Source organism: Danio aesculapii, chromosome 25 (assembly GCF_903798145.1).
Source record: "Danio aesculapii chromosome 25, fDanAes4.1, whole genome shotgun sequence".
Taxonomy (NCBI): domain Eukaryota; kingdom Metazoa; phylum Chordata; class Actinopteri; order Cypriniformes; family Danionidae; genus Danio; species Danio aesculapii.
Genome location: NC_079459.1, coordinates 35,460,638 through 35,480,732, shown reverse-complemented (window position 1 = coordinate 35,480,732; position 20,095 = coordinate 35,460,638). Strand labels below are relative to the sequence as shown.

Sequence of the window (20,095 nt, the reverse complement as noted above, 5' to 3'; positions counted from 1 at the left end):
ATTTCATATCAAATAAAACAAGTGGTCTCTTTTCCAGCCTCCTTATAATCCTGTGTAACGATTTCATTAATAATGTCATACAGTAAATATCTTTATAACATTTGAACAGTAATGAGAATATCACTATACTCAATTTAATACAATTATTAAATAAATATATTGAAATGATCCGCTTTTTAAAACTGCTCTGGCATTCAGTAAATCATATGGATGAAGGATTCTCGTCATGTTCGTTCTTACTGTGAGCTTTCGAAGAGTCTGGAGAGGATGTTTGAAATGACGGGCAGATCAGTCATCACCGCTGTGGTCAACACCTGCAGACAGACAGCAAAACAATCACCATCATAAGCATTTACTCACCGTTTTACACTACTGCATATTACTGTAACAAGTGGGCTCTGACAATCTACTGTAGTGCCTCTTTTGGAGATGTCCTAGTAAGCTGCATGTCTAGACGACATGTATGGCCATAACAGGCTTGTTTCAGGTTCAAGTTTTCTTAAGTCTAACATTCAAAAACGAAATATTAGGCCTTTGTTGCGCTTAAACTAAATTAATTATGTAGGCTATTAGATGTTTGTGCGTACAACACGTATCCCTATCCATGAGAGTGAAAGCAAAAGTAAATAATGAGGAGGCTCATCTCTCATTCTCGAGCTGTAGATGCTCTGTTTAACTGTTTTATCGCTAGTGAAGTGTTCAGTTTTTCCACTTACAAAGTCCACCATGTAAATAGCAGATGTGCTATGGCGCGGCACAACTGACTCTTAAAGGGAATGGGAGATGAGACTCTGTTTGGTTTATTCTCCAAACACACCTATAACTCATTAAGAGAATAAGCTCAACCCTGTTAGACCATGCACCACGGCGCAAAGAGGATTTTTCTATCCTTAAAATAGCAAAAGTGGATTATGACACGCCGTTAATGCGTTTGAGCCCTGTGCTTTGGACTTTGCGCATGGATCGTTAAAATAAAGCCCTTAGTGTGTTTGACAGGAGAAAACAGCAGCTGAATCAGAACGTGCCCATGATGTGTGGACATTTTTTATTTGTTCCCTAGGCAGGTGTGTTGACTGGTTTTACCGTGCTGGGACCTTCCACGGCCCGTCCAGGTTTTAGGACTCCACCAGCAGCCGGTTTCAGTCCCAGAATCCACACCAGATGCTGACGGAGACAGAGAAGAAGAAAACTCAATCAATCAACAATCAAACAAACAAGAAAAAAAACAGTTAAAGGGACAGTTCACACAAAAATTACAATCCTGTCATCATTCACTCACTCTTTAGTTGTTTATGAGATTCTTTATTCTGTTGAACACAAAAGAAGATATTTTGAAGAATGTTGTAAACATTGACTTTTATAGGATTTGTTTTTTCTACTATGGAAATCAGTGCTTGCAGGATTTCTGCTTTTGTGTTCGACACAATAAAGAAACTCTTAAAGATTTGAAACCACTAGATGGAGAGGAAATAATGAGCAGATGTTCATTTTGGGGTGAACTATCCCTTTAAGCCTTAACTCGGCTATAAAGTGGACCTATTTAGTCCCTTTACACAAGATGTAAAATAAGTCTCTGATGTCTCTAGAGTGTATATGTGAAGTTTGAGCTGAAAATACCACACAGATAATGTTTTATAACTCTAAACGGACCCTTTCAGGCTTTGATACTACTTGTGGCGTTTTGGTTGCTTTAAATGCAAATGAGATTGTACCCTTTTCAAAAGAGGGCGGAGCTACAGATGTCTGTGTGTCAGCATAGTGTGGTTGCTAGATCGGATATGTTTGCAGTCGGAGGTTAACGGGACTAATTAGTATAATTTATTAAATTTCTGATTTATTGTGTTTCATTAACGTCTACCCCAACCCTAAACCCAACCGTCACAGTAAGGTAAAAACAGTAGTTATACCGACTATTATTTATGTTATCTATTAAATTACCCAATAAATTTTATCTTTTAATGCCTACCCCCACCCCAACCCTAAACCCAACCGTCACAGTACTGTAAAAATATGAATTATTGTTATACAGTGTCATGAAAAAAGCTGCTATATTAATGTGCATATCACACTTCCGGCCGGCCGCGTATCCGATCTAGACTTTACCTCAGCATAGTGGCAGATATAAAAGCAAGACTAACATCCTATGCTAATGAGGGAGAGATGATCGCTAGTGGGCGGGGCTTTCCCCCTCTGATGACATCATAGAAAGGGAGAATGTCAATCAAAGTGTTTCTGCAGACTGTTTTAATCAAGTCTGATTATAAACAAACACAATTAATAAATGTTTACCATTAGAGGGTGCTTATATTCACACACTGCTGACACACAACTGTGTTTAAACCCCTTATAGAAGTGATTTGAGCATAATAGGTCCCCTTTAAGGCAGTCTGTAAACGCGCACATGCTGTTGAGTGATTTGCGACTGGATGAGTGCAGATGTACCTGTAGTGTGGCCAACACCAGCTGCCAGGAGGTGCCCAGATGAGCCCCGTGACAGTGAGCCAGATTCAGCAGAGTCCGCATACACTGGATGTTCTTTGCTGTGAGCTGAACACACACACACACACACACACACACACACAGACGTGAGATGATGAATTTTTTTAAAAAGTGTGAATTAGCTGCTTGAGTGTGTCATTTACCATGACGGTGGCCTGTGGTTGAGCATTGAGCAGTGGTATGTGTGTATGAGTGTACAGTATTTCTGTGAGTGTGTGTGTGTGTATTAGTGTTTGTGTCATGTACAAGGAAAGCATCTATCCTAAACCTAACCCTAACTGTGAATTATTCCCAAACTCTTATAGTTTATAGAATTACAGTTTAATAACGATGATGTAGAAGCACATAACCCTGATTGCATGCAAATACTTTAATCTTTAATCCTTAAATCTAATTGGTTGATTGGAATTGGACATGAATGTAGATTTCGGAACATGTTGCACTTGGTAAAATCAGGTTTGCCATGTGTGTGTGTGTGTGTGTGTGTGTGTGTGTGTGTGTGTGTGTGTGTGTGTGTGTGTGTGTGTGTGTGTATCTATACCAAGTGTGTGTGTGATTTACCACAACTGTGCCCTGTGGTTGAGCGCTGAGCGGTTGACCCACTGCCACCACCTGCTGATGAGACTCGCTGGACGGACTCACCATCTGCACGCTCTGACCCTGGATAGAGTACACTGCGCGCACACACACACACACACACAGTAAACACAAAACATGCTAAACACACATTAAACTACATCTATACACACAAACGTTTTAATGCTTGCAGCTATTCAAGCAACAAAAATATTATATATCGAAATGAATGTGCGAAATGAACATTATTGAACATTCTGATTCACAAACTTATTTACTTATTTGTTAAATATATGCAGTATTACAGTTTCTAAATGGCATTTCATTGTATTATTTTGCTAAATTTATTGTATGGTACTCCTTATAAACTAAAGTACAATTTATGCAAAATGCATGGTGTTGCTGCTATTATGTTATATTATATTATTTTATATTATATTATATTATATTATGTTATATTATACTATATTATATTATGTTATATTATACTATATTATATACTATGTTATATTATACTATATTATATTATATTATAGTATATTATACTATATTATATTATGTTATATTATACTATATTATATTATATCATATTATATTATACTATATTATGTTATATTATACTATATTATATTATATCATATTATATTATACTATATTATGTTATATTATACTATATTATATTATACTATATTATATTATACTATATTATATTATGTTATATTATACTATATTATATTATATCATATTATATTATACTATATTATGTTATATTATACTATATTATATTATACTATATTATATTATACTATATTATGTTATATTATATCATATTATATTATATTATACTATATTATATTATGTTATATTATACTATATTATGTTATATTATACTATATTATATTATACTATATTATATTATACTATATTATGTTATATTATACTATATTATATTATACTATATTATGTTATATTATACTATATTATATTATACTATATTATATTATACTATATTATGTTATACTATATTATATTATACTATACTATATTATGTTATATTATATTATGTTGTATTATACTATATTATATTATGTTATATTATACTATATTATATTATACTATATTATGTTATACTATATTATATTATATTATACTATACTATATTATGTTATATTATACTATATTATGTTATATATTATATTATACTATATTATATTATACTATACTATATTATGTTATATTACACTATATTACGTTATATTATGTTATGTTATATTATACTATATTACGTTATATTACACTATATTATATTATACTATATTACGTTATATTACACTATATTATATTATACTATATTACGTTATATTACACTATATTATATTATACTATATTACGTTATATTACACTATATTATATTATACTATATTACGTTATATTACACTATATTATATTATACTATATTACGTTATATTACACTATATTATATTATACTATATTACGTTATATTACACTATATTATATTATACTATATTACGTTATATTATACTACATTATTTTATACTATATTATGTTATGTTACATTATATTATGTTATATTGTATTATATTGTTTTATATTATATGGTATTATTATACTATATTATATTACGTTATATATTATGCTATATTATAATTTAGCTGTGTAATAACTCTAATCATTCAGCAGAGTGATATGGAGCTGTAATGCACTTAAAACGTGCAGGAACTATTTTGGCTGCGTGTTTATCTGACAATCATAATAAATAAAAAACTAAAATGAACAAGTCTAACTGAACTAAAAATTAGCAAAAATAAACGCCAGTAGATGACACTTTTACAGCTAAATATTTTCCCTGTATGCTAAACTAGGGATGTTTACCTACACACATGATCTTTAACCCTGAGATGACGTAAAGTTTGTGTGGTTTTTGCTTCCGTGTTTGTTCTTAGTTTTTATTACTAAGAGTTCATGTACGCTGCTCATCAGCCAATCAGAATCAAGCATTCAGCAGAGCAGAGGTATAAATAATACAAAGTATAATTTTAAAATGAAGTGTTGCTCATGATGGTGTTGTTTCTCCTGCTAGCGTTGTGCTGTGTGTTTGTCGTACCCTTGTTAGTGAGGCTGCTGGCACTGCTGCTGAGGATGGTGAGGGCGTAATGTGGAGGAAGAGACGCTTTACAGACGGCCGTAATGAAGGCGTCTCGCGGCGTCACCAGTCCCAGACGACCACAGAGAGACGCCATCGATAGCTCCGCCTTCAGGATGTTTTCTGTCGCCGTCTCGTCCGTACTGACACAAACATGACAACAAGATTACATTAGTAAACAAAAACTAAAACTACGGGTCCAAAACATTTTCACTAACGTGTTCGTGCGGACAATCTCATTTAAATTTAAAGCGACAGTCACCAACATGCCACAACTAGGATCAAAGCCTTAAGAGAGTTTTAACACAAAAAGAGGCATAATAAGTCCCCTTTAAAAATAGTATTTAATTAAAACATCATTTTAAAATGTAAAACTATAATAACCTTACATGACACATACCTTCAGTACAGTATAGATAACATTACAGTACAGAGATTATATATACAGGTGTGTGTCCTCATACCTGGCATCCAGCAGCAGAGAAAGAGCCGCTAGTAAACCACACCAGCAGGCGTTCACCATCTCCTGCCAGACCTCATCAGCCACTGACACACACACACACACACACACACACACACACACACACACACACATCAATCATTTATAAAGCACTACAAAATCATGAAGGCACACCATAAGTTACCATTAAATTACAGTCGAAGTCAAAATGATTAGATCTCCTGTGGTCTTATCAGGTACGTTTAAATTTACTAATTTAATAAATAGTTGATTAAATTCTTCTATTATTTGATTTCAAATTGGTAAAATGCGGTCCACAATGCTGTATTTGTATTATAAATCTATTATACAATAATAGGTGGCACGGTGGCTCAGTGGATAGCACTGTGGCCTCACAGCAAGAAGGTCACTAGTTCGAGTCCTGGTACTTCTGTGTGGAGTTTTCATGTTCTTCCCGTGTTGGCGTGGGTTTCCCTTTGGGGAAATGCGCAATAGGGGAATTGATTAATTAAATTGGCCGTAGTGTACGAGTGTGTGTGTGTGTGTGTGAATGAGAGTGTATGGGTGCTTCCCAGTAATGGGTTGCAGCTGGAAGGGCATCTGCTGTAAAAAACATATGCTGGACTAGTTGGCGGTTCATTTCACTGTGGCGACCTCTGATAAATAAGGAACTATGCTGAAGGAAAATGAATGAATAATACAATAATGGTTAGATTGTGTTATATATATTATAATATTTTTGCTAAATGTATTATATTTAATATTATTCATAATTAAGTATTGAATAAAACTATATTTAATTGTTATATTACACGTTTAGGCGACTGGTTCGAGCCTCGGCTGGGTCAGTTGGTGTTTCTATGTGGAGTTTGCATGTTCTCCCCGTGTTCGCGTTGGTTTCCTCCGGGTGCTCCGGTTTCCCCCACAAGTCCAAACACCTGTGGTTCAGGTAAATCGGGAAGGCTAAATTGTCCGTAGTGTACGAGTGTGAATAACTGTGTATGGGTGTTTCCCAGTACTGGGTTGCAGCTGGAAGGGCATCCGCTGCGTAAAAAGCATGTGCTGGATAAGTTAGCGGTTCATTCCGCTGTGGCGACCCTAGATTAATAAAGGGACTTAGCTGAAAAGAAAATGCATGAATGAATTACACGTTTAATTCTCCATATTCTGAGCTCATCAATATACAGATATTCTCCAAAATATCCCAGTTACAGCTCAAGTCTAAATTATTCTCTATATTATTATTATTATTTATCAGATTCAGGAATTTTTCACAGTATTTCCTATATTATTTTATCTTCTGGATAAAATATTGAATTATTGACTTACGCTTACAATAAGTCAACTCTGGAGCTCTTGAAAGCAGCAGGACTGTGTGTGCATGTTCATCCCTTTTTATCTAGTCTATTTGAAAGAGAACCGATCACATCAGTTGTGTTTCCAGACACAGTTGCTTCACGCAAGGAAACAGGAGCGCGCACACGTTATAAACATTGTATAACATCAGCTGTTAGTGCGAGTGATTATCCTCTCGTTCGGTATTCACCTGCTTTGCTCGCGTAAAGTTGAGAACGCAGTTATTTTTGTCAGTCGTGCTGCTTCTCAATACTAAGATCGCCTTTGCATGCATATTGAACCATCCTTATTGTCAAACCCTGCTTTTACGAATTATTATCCGGGAAAATTATTTCAACCAGCCAAAGTGGCTAGTGGGAGTGTCTGTCTTACCCACCACCGCTGAAATCTACCCACATTTGGCGGGTGTTAATGTAAAGCCCTGATCATAATATCTGCGCAGATGTGTTTGTGATGTTTACTCACGGGGCTCCTGAGCAGGAGGTGAAACAGACTCCTCCTCTTCCCTCATGGCCACTTCCTGTTCCTGTCTGAGCAGCTCTCTGTCGATCATATTGGTGATTCCTCTGACCAGATCCAGCAGCGCGCTGAAGGCCACAGACATGGCGTAACCCTCGGGGATGGACGGCGGCTCCACTTTATCCAGCATCTCCAGACTGAACAAACAGACGTTAGATTGAGAGCCCCCTAATGCTAATGCAGATAAACTCAATCTAACGGCTGGACACACCAAGCCGAGAGTCAGCCATTGTAAAACTGAAGTGTTAGCATCATTGCTTGTTCTTTAACTGGTGTCAGCTTGGTGTGTCCAGACCTACAGATGTGTTCACTCACTAGGTGGCTTTAGCGCTGCCCTGCACGCTGACGTTCATTAGGGGGATCCAGGTGCCGCGGTACTCAAACGCAGCCTGTGTGGTCAAAGCTCCGCCTGAACCGGTCAAGCCTGGACCTCCCGGACCAGACGCCTGAGAGCCGGACACTGAGCCTCCTGAGAGAGACACACCGGTACATGAGCATTTATGAGAAGAAAAATCACATTTGAAAGGATTTTTACAGCACAAATCCAGTGGGGACCCTAATTAAAAACTACGCATATAAAGATGATATTAGCATTATAGTGCAATATACACTCACCGGCCACTTTATTAGGTACACCTGTCCAACTGCTCAACACAAATTTCTAATCAGCCAATCACATGGCAGCAACTTAATGCATTTAGGCATGTAGACATGGTCAAGACGATCTGCTGCAGTTCAAGGCGAGCATCAGAATGGGGAAGAAAGGGGATTTAAGTGACTTTGAACGTGGCATGGTTGTTGCTGCCAGACGGGCTGGTCTGCGTATTTCAGAAACTGCTGATCTACTGGGGTTTTCACGCACAACCATCTCTAGGGTTTACAGAGAATGGTCTGACTAAGAGGAAATATCCAGTGAGCGGCAGTTCTGTGGGCGCAAATGCCTTGTTGATGCCAGAGGTCAGAGGAGAATGGCCAGACTGGTTCCAGCTGATAGAAAGGCAACAGTAACTCAAATAAGCACTCGTTACAACCGAGGTCTGCAGAAGAGCATCTCTGAACACACAACACGTCCAACCTTGAGGCGGATGGGCTACAGCAGCAGAAGACCACACCGGGTGCCGCTCCTGTCAGCTAAGAACAGGAAACTGAGGCTACAATTCACACAGGCTCACCAAAACTGGACAATAGAAGATTGGAGAAACATTGCCTGGTCTGATGAGTCTCCATTTCTGCTGCCACATTCAGATGCTCGGCTCAGAATTTGGCATCAACAACATGAAAGCATGGATCCATCCTGCCTTGTATCAGCGGTTCAGGCTGCTGGTGGTGGTGTAATGGTGTGGGGGAGATTTTCTTGGCACACTTTGGGTCCATTAGTACCAATTGAGCATCGTGTCAGCGCCACAGCCTACCTGAGTATTGTTGCTGACCATGTCCATCCCTTTATGAGCACAGTGTCTCCATCTTCTGATGGCTACTTCCAGCAGGATAACGCACCATGTCATAAAGCGTGAATCATCTCAGACTGGTTTCTTGAACATGACAATGAGTTCACTGTACTCAAATGGCCTCCCCAGTCATCAGAGCTCAATCCAATAGAGCACCTTTGGGATGTGGTGGAAAAGGAGATTGGCATCATGGATGTGCAGCCGACAAATCTGCAGAAACTGTGTGATGCTATCATGTCAATATGGAGCAAAATCTCTGAGGAATATTTCCAGTAGCTTGTTTAATCTACGCAATGGAGGATTAAAGCAGTTCTGAAGGCAAAAGCTGGTCCAGTCCGGTACTAGTGAGGTGTACCTAATAAAGTGGCCGGTGTGTATATTACTTTATATCTTTTTGCTATTGCCTAAATTGGAACAATAACAAAAATCTCTGTAGTGTGTAGTGCATGCTTGCACGTGTGTGTGTGTGTGTGTGTGTGTGTGTGTGTGTGTGTGTGTGTGTGTGTGTGAGAGACCTGCAGGTGTGCTGGTGGATGAAGTGTTTCCTGCACTGGGGAGGATGAAGAGCGACTGGATGAAGGAGCCCAGAGCGTTCACAATGTCTCTGAAGACTTTAGTGGAGTGTGGCTTCATGTCATACGATTGACAGAAAGAGCTGCAAACACACACACACACACACACACACACACACACACACACACACACACACACACACACACACGCACGCACACACGCACGCACACATCTCTGGTTAGATTTATCAAATAAAGGTCACACTTTACAATTAGGCTTCATTAGTTCCTGCATTTACTAACATGAACTAATAATGATCAATACCTGTGCATTATTTACTAATCATAGTTCAACATTAACTACAGCATTATTAACATCCTCATTCATGCATGTTAACATGAGTTAACGCACCCTGAGCTAACATGAACGACCCTAACCCTGTAATAAACGCGCTGTTCATCGTTTCTTTATGTTAATAAACGCACTACCTAATGCAACCTTATTGTAAAGTGTGACCAAAATAAAAGGAGTGTTTGTGTGTGTGTGTGTGTGTATATGCGTTTACCGTAGTAAATGTGGCTGAACACACAGTCTGTGCACAGACTCCACAGCCACGGCTCTCAACCACTGCGGCTTCTCTCCATCCAGAAACTTCACCAGCAGAGAGAGGAAAATCTCACACTCCGTTACCTGCAACACACACACAAATAAGACAAGTGCCTTGAGATGCTACTTATAAAGGCGGTATAAAAAAATCTGTATTATTATTATTATCATTATTATTATTAAAAAAAGTTATGTTATAAGAACTTTACCATCTGTTAAATTCAATACTGGTAATATTGTGGTTTCTGAAAAACTGACAAAGTTCACTATTGCACTTAAATCAGTGTTATTATCATAGACTGTAAAATATATGGACGGAGTATCCGTGACGTCACCCATAGGTTTCTGAAGAGCGCAAAAGAAGCTACAAGTAGGCGCGGCCAACCGTCGCCATTTTGTTCGCGCGTCATCGCACCCACGGCGGGATACCAAACAAGGGCAAAGAGGCGGGGAGTGGGCGGAGCTACAGACGCCTGCTGGCACTTTGCTTAGACCTGGCAGACAGACTTTACTTTGGGAGAAACGCTTAATACTTCATTACCTGCGACTCGTTTGTGTTCTGACCACATGTGCTTGGCTGTACACTATATCAATAAAGTGTTTAGACTTTTAAAAACACGGTAGTAATACACTGAGCCACTAAACATTGTCCTTATGATGTTTTTCTACAGGAGGAAAACGCGAATTACTTCCAAACACTTCAGATATAGTCTGTGTTAGTAAATGCAGGACTATTGATGAACTCCAGCATAACACTGTATGATAACGCTTCAGATGACTGTTCTAGAGCCTACAGCTAATCAATCTGTCAGATTCTGGAGTGCTTTATGGGTCTAAAGAAAAATATAAATGATAAATGATCTTAAATAAAACAAAAGCATTTATAAAGATGGTATACAAGTATATAACTTTACTCACATGGGAAACGAGGCCACATGAATGGTTTGTGAGCACAATTAAGTGCACACAGCATCCCATATCATCTGATAATTGTAAGAAATAAGTCTAAAAGGCAGCTGACTGTGTAAAGCCACATCAAACAACACAAAAATATGATGAATATGCCGAGATCAGTGGCTAATCTGCCGGATTCAGCTGAGGTGAAGTGACGTTGACCAGCGAGACCTGACTGTCACTCAAGTGGCCACGCCCTTAATTATGCAAACTTAATATAACCTAAAATAAAGGAAATGGATGAGTTATAAAAAAATTCACCCCCCTCACAGTTGTCATGGAGGGTAATAATAGCTATATGAACCAAAATGGTTCTTTGTACCAGGCTGTAAACACCTTTTTTTCTGCTGTAAAGTTGGCCATTCTAACAGTGGGCTCAATTGAAATTTGCTCTATTATGGAGCCAGGACTAGCGGAATTTTGATGAATTGCAGTTTCAGTTACTTCCGTATTGGCCTCCCGAGAGAGAGCGGGAGGTTGCCGCTTGGTTATTATACAAGATTTAAATGGAGGACTATTGATTTAAAGGGCACCTATGATGAAAATCATCTTTAGTAAGCTGTCTGATAGGACAGAACTGTGTGTAGTATAGTGTGTCCACAGTCATATTGGAGTGATAGAAACACAACAAGTCTCTCTTTTTAAATTTCCCGACGTCCAATCCCAGTGATTTGAGGCCCACCGAAACGTGATGTAAGAGTGCGGTTTTCTCCGCCCACCAAATTGATTGACAGGCGCCATGTTTCTATAATAAATAAACACGTTCACAGAATTTCTTTGCAAAGAAACTGGGATTAAAATAAATGTTCAACTCTGTGATTTTTATATGTTTTATAAGTTTAAAACGTTTTTAAAACAGAGGATGTTTGTAATAAAGACAGTAAAATCACAGTAATTCTTAACCGCTATAATCAGCACGGCCACATGATGTCAGTAAACGCACATACGTGTGTGTGTGTGTGTGTGTACTGCAAACGGCATTTGTGTGAGATTCATCATTTTAGAAAGGCTTGAATAAACTCCCCCACAAATACATCACATAAACTTACTCTATCACTGACTGCTGTTTATCTGCTGTAACGCAGGAGAAGCCGACACGCACATGATAATGGTGGGTGGGGAGAAGCAGCTCATTTGCATTCAAAGTCACAGGCTACAAAAACAGCTCCACTGTATTCAGACACCAAAATAGGCAGGGGTAAAATAGAGGGGCGACGCAGTGGCGCAGTACGTAGTGCTGTCGCCTCACAGCAAGAAGGTCACTGGTTCGAGCCTCGGCTGGGTCAGTTGGCATTTCTGTGTGGAGTTTGCATGTTCTCCCCATGTTGGCGTGGGTTTCCTCTGGGTGCTCTGGTTTTCCCCACAGTCCAAACACATGCGCTAGAGGGAAATTCATGAACTAAATTGGCCGTAGTGTATGAGTGTGTGTGTGAATGAGAGTGTATGAGTGTTTCCCAGTACTGGGTTGCAGCTGGAAGGGCATCCGCTGTGTAAAACATATGCTGGAATAGTTAGAAGTTCATTTCACTGTGGCGACCTCTGATAAATAAGGAACTATGCGAAGGAAAATGAGTGAATAATACAATAATAATTTGATTGTATTATATATATAAAAATATTTTTGCTAAATGTATTATATTTAATATTATTCGTAATTAAGTATTGAATCAAATTAAATTGTCCGTAGTGTATGAGCGTGAATGAGTGTGTATGGATGTTTCCCAGAGATGGGTTGCGGCTGGAAGGGCATGAGCTGCATAAAAATGTGTTGAATAAGTTGGCGGTTCATTCCGCTGTGGCGACCCCGGATTAATAAAGGAACTACGCTGAAAAGAAAATCAATGAATGAAGGGGTAAAATAGGTGCCCTTTAATACATTTTAAAATTGCTCAATTTTGCATACTGTTTTTGACAGCAACACAGTAAAATAGCTAAAATTATTTTATTTCCAATTAAATTCAAGCACTTCCAAAGACCTGTGTTGGTTTTTAAGTACTTTTCAGGCCTAGAACAAGTGTGTCTGAAATTCAAGTACCTTCAAGAAGCGTGGGAACCCTAAATAATGTTTTAATTAGCAGTGTTAAGGATGGTCAGTGGTTGTGTTGTGTGCTTTTATTCTGCAAATTCAGTGCTATAAAATTGGTCTTAAGTTTAATTCTGTTTAGTATAAGAACGTCTTAACCCAAGTGTGCTGTTGGTTTGTTTTCATGCACTCTGGGCTGATTTTGAGTCTTAATTTGGCCTCAACTTTCTCTGTGTTTAAGCATATTGAATGACTTTTGGTGTCAAATCTTATTTTGACACATATTTTGAGAAAATGCTTTGAAAATGGTCAAAAACTCAACAATACACTCTGGGCAGATTGACTACCGTTTGGTTATGTTGGTGCTGTTTTTTTCCCCATTGACTTCCATTATAATCACATTCTTAGATTGCAAAGCCAAACCCTCTTCCCAACAGGGAAAACCAGCAACAATCAAGAATGCAAAATCACTCTGGACCCCTCACACCCAGCACACTACCTGTTCGAACTGTTACCGTCTGGTCGGCGCTTCAGAGCACCAAGCACAAAAACAGCCAGACACAGGAAAAGTTTCTTTCCTCAGGCTGTCTACCTTATGAACAGGTAATATTCCCCTACTGTGCAATAAATATGTGCAATACTTTCTCATACGCACTTGTACACAGCACCTTATATCAATATACAATGCAATACCTTCTCCATTCATATTTGTACACAGCACCTTATAACCTGTATATTTATAACAATCTGTACATACAACTCAACATCCAGATTTCTTGACTAACCGCATCTCTGTTTAATGTTTATCGTCTTTTATTTTTCATATTTATTTATTTTGTGTTGTCAATTTATGTACACTGGAAGCTTCTGCAGCCAAAACAAATTCCTTGTGTGTGTGAAGCACATTTGGCAATAAAACTGATTCTGATTCTGATTCTATGCTTGGCTTTGCGGTCAAAAAATGTGATTAAAATGGAAGTCAATAGGGCAAAAACAGCCCCGAACATAACCAAAGGGGAGTCAATTTGAACAGTACACAAGGGTTAAATATAACTCTTATTAAACCTTCAGATACTCCTCAGGTTAAGATGTATTTCTCACCAGGAGGCTGTAGAAGTGTTTGATGAGGACCGAGACGACCCGCAGCAGCCGCATGCAGATGGGGAAATAGGGTTTCTCCACCGGCGCCGGAGACGCGGAGCTGGAACTGCTGCCCTGACGAAACTTAATATTGGGCGAAAACAGCTTGATGACCAGCGGACACACACGCTCCTTCAGCAAGAAACTGAACTCCTGATGCTGCTCACACACACACACACACACACACGCCAAAACAACCAGCAGGATGTTAGTACAACCATCGGAAGGGCAACAGCTGGGAATTTCTTTCCTTGTTCCTTTAGGATTGTTTGTTTATGGTTGGGATACGAGGGGCTTACCTGCAGGAACACTTGAGGAAAGTCATTTAAACCGACTCCAGCAGCGTCCAGGCCGAACGTGCGGAGTCATTTCAGTCATTCCTACCAACCAGTAGGGGGCATCAGCGTTCACCAGCTGACACAAATCCTGCGGAAATAAGGATTTTTACATATTATTATTTATTATTTGGGAAGGTCATCTGTTCATATAGAATGCTCATTTAGTTATTTAATTATTTATTTATTTATGTATCATTTAAATAAATACAATTAACAAGACCATTTCGATAATACAAAAAAAATTTAATAAAAAAACTTTTACGATTCCAGCACAAACTAATCGATTACACCAATATTTATTATTTGGGAAGCTTATTTGTTCATGTGTAGAAAGCTTGCTTGCTTGCTTAATTAATTAATTAATTAATTAATTAATTAATTAATTAATTAATTAATTAATTAATTAATTTATTTATTTATTAATTATTTAAATAAATACAAATAACAAGACATTAATGATAAATACAAATAAATTAAATAAAAAAATATTTAAGATTCCAAGCACAAACTAATCAATTAGACCAATTATTTATTACTTGGGAAGCTTATTTGTTCATGTGTAGAAAGCTTATTTATTCATTTAATTATTTAATTATTTATTTATTTATTTATCTATTTATTTATTTATTTATCTATTCATTTATTTATTTATCTATTCATTTATTTATTTATCTATTTATTTATCTATTTATTTATTTATCTATTTATTTATCTATTTATTTATCTATTTATTTATTTATCTATTTATTTATCTATTTATTTATTTATTTATCTATTTATTTATTTATCTATTTATTTATCTATTCATTTATTTATTTATCTATTCATTTATTTATTTATCTATCTATTTATTTATTTATTTATTTATCTATTTATTTATTTATTTATCTATTTATTTATTTATTTATTTATTCATTTATTTATTTATTTATTTATCTATTTATTTATTTATTCATTTATTTATTTATCTATTTATTTATCTAATTATTTATTTATTTATTTATTATTTATTCATTCATTTATTTATCTATTTATTTATTTATTTATTTATTCATTTATTTATTCATTTATTTATCTATTTATTTATTTATTTATCTATTTATTTACTATTTATTTATTTATTTATTCATTTATTTATTTATTTATCTATTTATTTATTTATTTATCTATTTATTTATTTATTTATTCATTTATCTATTTATTTATTTATTTATCTATTTATTTTTTTATTTTTTTATCTATTCATTTATTTATCTATTTATTTATTTATCTATTTATTTATTTATTATTTATTCATTTAAATAAATAAAATTAACAAGACATTTACGATAAATACAAAAAAATTAAATAAACAACTTTTACGATTCCAAGCACAAACCAATCAATTAGACCAATTATTTATTACTTGGGAAGCTTATTTGTTCATGTGTAGAAAGCTTATTTATTTATTTAATTATTTATTTATTTATGTATCATTTAAATAAATACAATTAACAAGACATTAACGATAAATACAAAAAATGTAATAAAAAACTTTTACGATTCCAAGCGCAAACTATCGACTACACCATTATTTATTATTTGAGATGCTTATTATTTACTGAATGCTCATTCAATCATTCGCAGTGTTTACTGTGAATCAAACCACTAAAAAGCCATTTAAGATACACACAAAAAATCTAAATTAAGAGCAATTTTAAATAGACGAGTTGTGTTTCAGACATCATTTAGTAACATTTAAATAATGATACATTTTTCATCTTAAAAATGCAATAACAGTGATTTAATCATGACCTGAGATCTTGACTCTCAGATTAATCTGACTGCATGCAGGTAACAAGCTTCAAAATACTGCATATATTCAACGTACAGGTGCAGTTCACCCAAAAATGCCAGTTCTGCCATCATTTCCTCATCCTCCGCTTAATCAAAACCTCTGAGTTTATTTCTTCTGTTCAACACATTCATTCATTCATTTTCCTTCGGTTTAGTCCCTTTGTTCCTCAGGGGTCGCCACTGCCGAATGAACCGCCAACTATTCCAGCATATGTTTTACACAGCAGATGCATTTCCAGCTGCAACCAAGTACTGGGAAACACCCATACACACTCATTCACACACACACAATCATACACTACGGCCAATTTAGTTAATCAATTCTCCTATAGCGCATGTGTTTGGACTGTGGGGGAAACTAGAGCACCCGGAGAACACCCACACCAACACGGGGAGAACATGCAAACTCCACACAGAAATGCACACTGTCCCAGCCGAGGCTCGAACCAGCGACCTTCTTGCTGTGAGGCGACAGCGCTGTTTTTTCTGACATTCTTCAGTAAATGTAGAACCACTTGAGTGTGAGTAAATGATGATTTTTTTGGGGGTGAACTTTCCCTTTAATAATAAACTTGACGGCTGACCTGAAACAGCATGTACGCGTCTTTAGCGCTGGGTCTCAGGGTCTGACGCTCCGCCGGTTACAGTTTCCCTGAACTGCAGGAGGCTCCTCATTCAGACCTAAAGGGAGCGGATGTGAAATATATCGAGGATCAGAGGACTGTAGTCAATGCTAACACAACAGAGGCTGTCAACTTCCACCATTTCCAGCGTAAGCACACATGTTAACAGAATGGAGAAGACCTGAAGCAGCAGCAGCGCCGCCAGTCACTTCAGCTCTGGGTTTATTATTGCATGGCATTATTGCTTATGCTCAATTAAAGTGAAAATGCAGTGATAATGACCAAAACACATTGAATGACAGTAAAGAGAAGCCATTTTGATTAATAAAATGTATTGATAATATCCACTGATGACTGAGAAGATTTCTAATCATAATAGTTTTAATAACTCATCTCTAATAACTGATTTATTTTACCTTTGCCATGATGACAGTGAATAATATTACACTAGATATTCTTCAAGACACTAGTATTCAGCTTAAAGTGACATTTAAAGGCTTAACTAGGGTAATTAGGGTAAAGTTAGGGTAATTAGGCAAGTCATTGTATAACAGTGGTTTGTTCTGGAGACAATCCAAAACTAATAATGCTTAAGGGAGCTAATAATATTGACCTTAAAATGGGTTTACTAATAATAAAAACTGCTGAAAATAAAACAAATTAGACTTTCTCCAGAAGAAAAAATATTATAGGAAATACTGTGAAAATTTTCTTGCTCTGTTAAACATCATTGGGAAATATTTGAAAGGGTCACGAAACACCAAAGCACATTATTTGAGGTGTTGACAGTCATATATGTGTCCCACATTGCTGTAAACACTATTAGGATGCAAATACTTCACAAGAAAGTGAAAATTGGTTGTTTTTGGGTTATTTCGAGCAAATTCGTTCTTCTGGTTTGAAACGAATCACTGCGTCATCGCGATGAGTTCCTTGCGTGTAATCCAGCGTGGAGACTGGATGTCTGTACCGGCGAGTACATCGTGACGTCTCTGAGTGAGCAGCATTAATTCATGAGGAAGACTTGGTTCGAACCAATCAGCGCACTCTATTGTGTATGAGGTGTAACTTCATTAATATATATAGCTTCGAAGACTTTTTACCGTGTTCAGACGGCAGAGAGACGCCACATTGTGCTGCCAAAACAACTGGAGGAAGTAGAATTGTTTTGAGACACGGGTCATCAGTGTAGCGTTTATAAATGTGCTGTAATGAAGGTTTTGTTTTCATTTCGCCGCTATGAGAGCGCAGCTGGACTCACGTGTGGATTACAGTGTACGCGACAGAAGTATGTGTGTAAGGAACATACTTTACCCGAGAGCTTTTCGCATCTGGAAGTGGTGAAATCCAGATTTCCCGCTCTTCTCTTTTTAAAAGACGCCGCTCCAGTTGGTGTTGATTGTCCTGTCTCTACAGATTTAGTAAGTGTGTGTGATCAGTGCTCTTTGTTTGTTTATTCAGATGGTAAAGTTAGTTCGTATTATCAGCAGGACTCTTTCAGTGTTTAAAGACAAACCTCAGTCAAAATTATTTAGTTACTCAGTTTACAGTATGTTAATATCACTGCATTATTATGGGCTGAAAGATCTGCTGTAAATGCTGCTCTCCGAGTGTAAACATGTAAACACCGCAATCAAACTATTATCGTCATGTTGAATTTTCACCGCATTTTGTGACAGGATAGTCTATACACACACGGCTTTCCGAGTGCATCTAAGTTACCGAGAAATCCAGAGTTTTTTTTCTCCCATTCGTCATGCGGTATCAAACTTTCCATTAAAACTACACTCTTCCAGCAGTTCTGCGCATCCAATATCTCGTTTGTCATGGGGGGCATGCATGAAATGTTCCTGAATGAAAGTGAAAGTGCCAAACTGCGGTTAAAGTCGACAAACTAATAATTTGTCAAATAATTCGATTACTGATGTCCATGTAAACACACTCAAGTCTTTCTCTGTGTCTGTGTGTTTATTTTGCCTCTGTGAAAATCAGCACATGCCCAAACCGAAACTCCCATTTTTATGCAAAACCTTCCCTCTTTCCCTCCCCCGACACCCCCACCTAAACAGAGCTGGACACACACACTTTCCTGACTTTTTCCAAACTAGAGGTGTGAAAACACCCTGCTGAGACAGGGCCCCTTAAAACATCGTGGCCCTTTAAACATCATTTGGGAAATATTAGAAAAGAGGAGGGTGAATAATTTAGACTTCATCTGTGTATACAGTGGGTAACTAGATAGAATAGACAGTGATATCTCTCTCTGTCTCACCTTTGAAGCGCTCGTCCTCGGCCACCATCCGCTCAAACACCACAGTCACCACCTGTCTGACGGTGGCAGCCGCCGTGTTGTTGGTGATGTTGTCTTTGGTGAAATGCAGACGGAAACACAGAACGATGGCCTGAGGACAAACACAGACACAGACTCAGATTGGAAACTATTTTAAGGTCCTGTGAAGTGCTTTATAAGTGCATTTTTATTCGATGTTCGACGTAAACATGAAACATGAAAAGAGGGCGGGAAAGTGTAGCTCCTCCCCTTTTTAAAAACAGCCAATAGCGTTTGGTTATCATCACAGCTCTGGCTGTGAGAGTGGTTTAGCTCAAGCACAACAAGCCAATGAGAAGAAGGGGGCGGGGCATGTCAGACACTAGAGAGCATTCGATTGGTCAGAAGATTTGAGCTGACATCAAAAAAACAGCAAGCTATGTTTATAGCTATAGTTATGTGTTTATATCAGTTTAATATTTTCTAAACACTAATATTGTCACTGTTTTGGAGTACACTAGATTATAGATATCTTTAAGACTAACAGACAGAAACTAACTAATAAAAAATGTTTCACGGGACCTTTATCCAACTAATCAATGTGTTCAAGACTACTGGAGACTATTAAGCAGGTGTGTGTTGGAGGTGGTTGGAGCTCAAATCTGCAGAGCTGTGGCCCTCCAGGATTGAGTTTGAGACCACTGGGTTAAACAAATATTTACATTAATAAAATGTGTATTTTTTTAAACGATACATTTCACTATTATTTAT

At 37.0% G+C, this 20,095-nt stretch overlaps 1 protein-coding gene across 1 annotated transcript in view; it reads right to left on the bottom strand.

Annotated features, from left to right (window-relative positions):
- Positions 1-20,095, bottom strand: part of mon2 (MON2 homolog, regulator of endosome-to-Golgi trafficking) — a 58,310-nt gene that overhangs the window by 20,390 nt on the left and 17,825 nt on the right. Inside the window, 16 exon segments of the mRNA XM_056452120.1 lie at positions 241-314; positions 1,084-1,164; positions 2,443-2,547; positions 3,061-3,173; positions 5,201-5,382; positions 5,704-5,785; positions 7,521-7,711; positions 7,890-8,043; positions 9,538-9,677; positions 10,101-10,225; positions 14,220-14,417; positions 14,558-14,620; positions 14,622-14,684; positions 17,017-17,060; positions 17,063-17,113; positions 19,328-19,457. Of these exon segments, the coding sequence (XP_056308095.1) occupies positions 241-314; positions 1,084-1,164; positions 2,443-2,547; positions 3,061-3,173; positions 5,201-5,382; positions 5,704-5,785; positions 7,521-7,711; positions 7,890-8,043; positions 9,538-9,677; positions 10,101-10,225; positions 14,220-14,417; positions 14,558-14,620; positions 14,622-14,684; positions 17,017-17,060; positions 17,063-17,113; positions 19,328-19,457 (1,796 nt within the window).